The 4,218-nt window shown below is 39.9% G+C and overlaps 1 protein-coding gene across 1 annotated transcript; it reads left to right on the top strand.

Moving 5' to 3' along the window:
- The first annotated feature begins 554 nt into the window (after window positions 1-554).
- On the top strand, window positions 555-2,591 carry LOC149257006 (GDSL esterase/lipase 6-like). Its single transcript, XM_089368865.1, has 5 exons — window positions 555-1,064; window positions 1,150-1,268; window positions 1,433-1,663; window positions 1,761-2,031; window positions 2,164-2,591. Exons 1-5 carry the CDS (start codon window positions 803-805, stop codon window positions 2,442-2,444), a joined length of 1,164 nt encoding a protein of 387 aa, XP_089224991.1. The 5' UTR covers window positions 555-802; the 3' UTR covers window positions 2,445-2,591.
- The last annotated feature ends 1,627 nt before the right edge of the window (window positions 2,592-4,218 follow it).

Genomic DNA, 4,218 nt, shown 5'->3' with positions numbered 1-4,218 from the left:
AAAAAATACACAAATATGAAATGAAACCAGAAATATCTACCCATGACCGAGCTTATTTACCGGACTATCCAGCTTATTTACCAGACTATCCAGCCCTAAATACGCTGGAACAGAATATACCCACCGCTGGTTGACAGCATTGACCTGCCAAAGTAGGTATGCTTGCCTCAAACCAATACGAAACTTCCCTGGTCGGGCTATGAAGCCCAATGTTAATTAATAACGGTAATATTAGTTAATAACATGTTTGAACACTGGCCCATTATAGATGTTTACAGCCTTCGAATTAATCGGTGTTTCATGAACTCATTAAATGTTACCTACCACCTGAGCATTTATTCATTCAACGGTCACTAAGCATTGAATATTAAACCAACAAGCATTCAATGTTGAATAATGTATTCATTGAGATACAATAAATCATCGGTGTTTCAAATGGAATTGCCTTATCAGTGTTTCGGTGGAACCATTAATGTGCAGGTACAATCCAATTTGTAAATGCCATTGACTGTGGACAAGCTACTGGTAACAATCGTCATAGCTGTATCGACTAAAGAGAAACAATTGGCTACTTTAATGGAATTGAAGAGATTGGGCTACTCCGCTGCTCAAACAAGAAGCTGTACCGCCAAAAGAAAACAGATTCTGACTTGCCGTGACAAAAGTTCATGTCGATTTTGAAAAATTAGGTAAGTTGCTCGGTACAGAAACCATGGTGGGCAGTGGTGGGTAGTTATGCTCTAAGCTGAGACACTCAGATCCAGATCCAAGTTGTAGTTGTTGAAGGATTAGGTTTTGTTCAATGGAGTTTATCATTAAGATAAGCGTTTACTGGTTCGTTATTTGTTGGCTTGGAAGATCCATTGCAGCAGCAGAGAATGGTCATAAGAAGCCTAATTATCCGCCTGCACTGTTCGTGTTTGGGGACTCGTTGGCAGATGCTGGCAATAACAATTTCATTCCCAAATGTGCTGCTCGTGCAGACTTCCCTCCTTATGGCATGTCCTTCTTCGGCCATCCCACAGGCCGCTTCACAAATGGCCGCACTGCCTTTGATTTCGTAGGTATGGTGACCACACTCGAGTTTATATTTTGTTGTTTTCTGATTTAATAAAACTATTTTCTGAAACAAAATTATTATCTGTTAAGCAACCTACCTGGACTTGCCGTTCCCCTCCCCCTTCCTGCAGCCACGAGCAAATTTCTCTACTGGGATTAATTTTGCTTCTGGAGGTTGTGGACTGCTGAATTCCACAGGCCAAGGATTGGTGAGTTCCCCTTCTTCTGTATTCAGTATCACAGTATTCAGTATCACATTTGGCAAATCTGTAATTTCTTATATTATTGTTAACCATAAATATATGGCATTCTCTTTTATAGTTTGCCAAGAAATGTTTCTAATCTAGCCTTTATCGATCTCCCACTCTTGCAGAATGTTATGTCATTTAATCATCAAATATGGCAATTCACACACTTTGCTTCAACTTTAGTGAAGGAGGAGGGACGTTTTGCTATTGAATCTTACCTGTCCAAGTCCTTATACTGTATTTCAGTTGGAGGCAACGACATTGTTAGATACATGCTGAACTCTACTTACCAAAATACTACTACTCCCCAGGAGCTAGTTACATTCTTGGTTAACAAATATGACCAATACTTATCAGTAAGTTTCATTTAATTTTTTTAGTTTTACAGATCCATTTGTGTGTGAACAGTATGAATACAGAACTGAAACTACTTATTGGATGAAATGTATTCAGAGGCTTTACCACTCCGGGGCAAGAAAATTCCTTTTATTCGATGTCTCCACCTTGGGTTGCACTCCATCTTCGAGACTTCTTGGGCTACAGTTTGGGTATAGTAAAGCCAATGGGGGATGTCTAGATATAGCAAACGAATTGGCTAAGGTATATAATGCCGGACTGAATCAGCTGGTTGAACGCACGATGCAGAAGCTAAGAGGAACAATCATCCTGCAGCTCCATTCTTATAATTTTCTTCTCTCTGTGATTAAAAATGGGCAAGCCTACGGTACATAAAAAGTTAATTGAGAACTCGAAAACCATTTTTTTCTTCATTGGATACATTGTTTGAATGATGAAGGATATTGTATATATGGATAATATTGTGACTGATGTATTGCAAGTTTGGTATTGGGTGCAGGATTTGGGGAGACGAGGTCTGCGTGTTGCGGTGCAGGGGCTTTTAATACAGAAGTGAAATGTGGGGAATGGAAGGCGAAGGTAGGGGGAGCTGAAAATTATAAACCGTTTATCTGCAAGGATCCAAATTCGTACCTGTTTTGGGATGGGATTCACCCCACCGAGAGGTTGAATGCCATCATTGCGAACCAAATCTGGAGTGGAAATTCTTCAGTCATATCTCCATTTAATCTCTCGTCTCTTGTACTCGGGAATGGCATACATACGCCTCCTGAACCATAACAATACTTATTCTTCTTTCTGGCATGAACGCCTTTATCAGATATAGTTAAAGTAGGTCTCAACTCTAACAATGCCGGACTCTGCTCCATATTCATGTTAAATTTGTGTAAATTGCCATCATTGTTCTGCGTAATGCACTCTTTCATTTAGTGTTTCCAATCCTTTTACATTGTCAATGAAGACGTTTTTAAATACAAAATCCCAGCCAGCAAAAGTATTTTTTGCTACTGAGTAACATATAAATTACAGTCGATCACTATGACACTATATGTGCCAGTCATTCGTTTTCTCCTTATACCTGTAAATCAGGTGCCACCCAAATGATGGTAATGGTGGGGCGTTGGGTAGAGGTAGGATGTGCATCCCTTGATCATTATGTAGGGTTTGGTTCCATTTAGTAATAGGCAATAGGCAAGGACTTATATCTGAAATAATGTCGAAATGATCAATACCAGGTTGCGGTTTAGGTCTTTTTGAGATTGCAAGAGCTAGGGTTAGGAAGCCATAACTAGGCAAGCCATTTGACATATTGCATTCATACTCACAAATATTCCTCAGCTAGAATGTTGCTCGATGTTTAGGTGGGCTTACAAAGGACACTATAAAGGTAGAACAAGGAGCACAGGTAAAAGCTAAGGAGCAGAAGTAGAAGCTTGCTTTTGGGTTAGGAGGCACACCCTCACAATACAAGGGATCCCATATAGTAGGTGCTCCATGTACAAATTCACAAATTGAGTGAATTCACATCAATTTGCAAGAATTTGTCACCTCAATTTGTAAGGACAAGTTTGACATAGATCAAATTGTCATCATACCAAGAGATCCATGATGTCGAAATAGAATTAGATAGATAAGACAATTATATTTATGTCCAACTATTGACCACAAAGTAGGTCAAAGGGACTGTTGAGTACAATGACGTCCATACAATGCGGGAGAACCAAACGGTCTCCTATAAAAAATACAATGCATGAATATAAAAGGTACAATGCAGGAACATAAAAGATACAATGTATGGAATGCCCTGGCGGAGAAGATCTCGGAGCTAATGGGTCTAAGTATCAGACCCATCTCTCCTAGCATTTGAGGCTGATTGAAGAATGCTGAAGAAAACTCCACAAATTTTGTTGTGGAAAGTGTAAATTGTCCACTAAATTGTTGTCTCGGGGAGTTCGCGCATTGTTGAGGTCTGGAGGACTTAGTCTGTCTCCCAAGGATGGATCTGAGACGAATTTGTTGCTGAAATCTCGTGTGGTGGGGTGAGTTCCCATGGATCCTCACTGATCTAGAGTCTGGATATGAACTTGAATCAATCGGTCTCTTGGTGCCTCAGTCTGAAGGTAGTACCCTGAAAAATGTCATGATCCTATGTGTGGGGTTTGGTCTGATGGGAGGTTGAAGAACATGCGCTTGGAATCTGAGAGCCTCCTGCATATATAGGGCCAAACATCTCTAATCGGGATACCTAAAAGAGTGTGCGAGGGTTTGAATATCTCTGAACAAGCAATGGAACCTTCCTATGATCTCGTAGTAGATAGGGCATCCAAAAATGATGTGCATCATTCTCTTATTTTAGATAACAACATGCTCTTATTTTAGATAACAACCCCTCCTTTCCTATTAGTATGGGTATAAAAAAATTACTTGCTCTTAAAAATCACAAATAGGGCCACATGCAATCTAAGCCCACAACTTTGACAAAGAACATTTGCAATCTAAGCCCACAATTCCTCCCAAGGTAGTTAATGCCTTGAACATTCCATGAAATTATTCA

Source organism: Pinus tabuliformis, chromosome 6, assembly GCF_031772625.1.
Source record: "Pinus tabuliformis cultivar Carrire ecotype Pingquan chromosome 6, CPIR1, whole genome shotgun sequence".
Taxonomy (NCBI): Eukaryota; Viridiplantae; Streptophyta; class Pinopsida; order Pinales; family Pinaceae; genus Pinus; species Pinus tabuliformis.
Note: the sequence above shows the minus strand (reverse complement) of the source record. Positions and strands in the feature narration are given on the sequence as shown.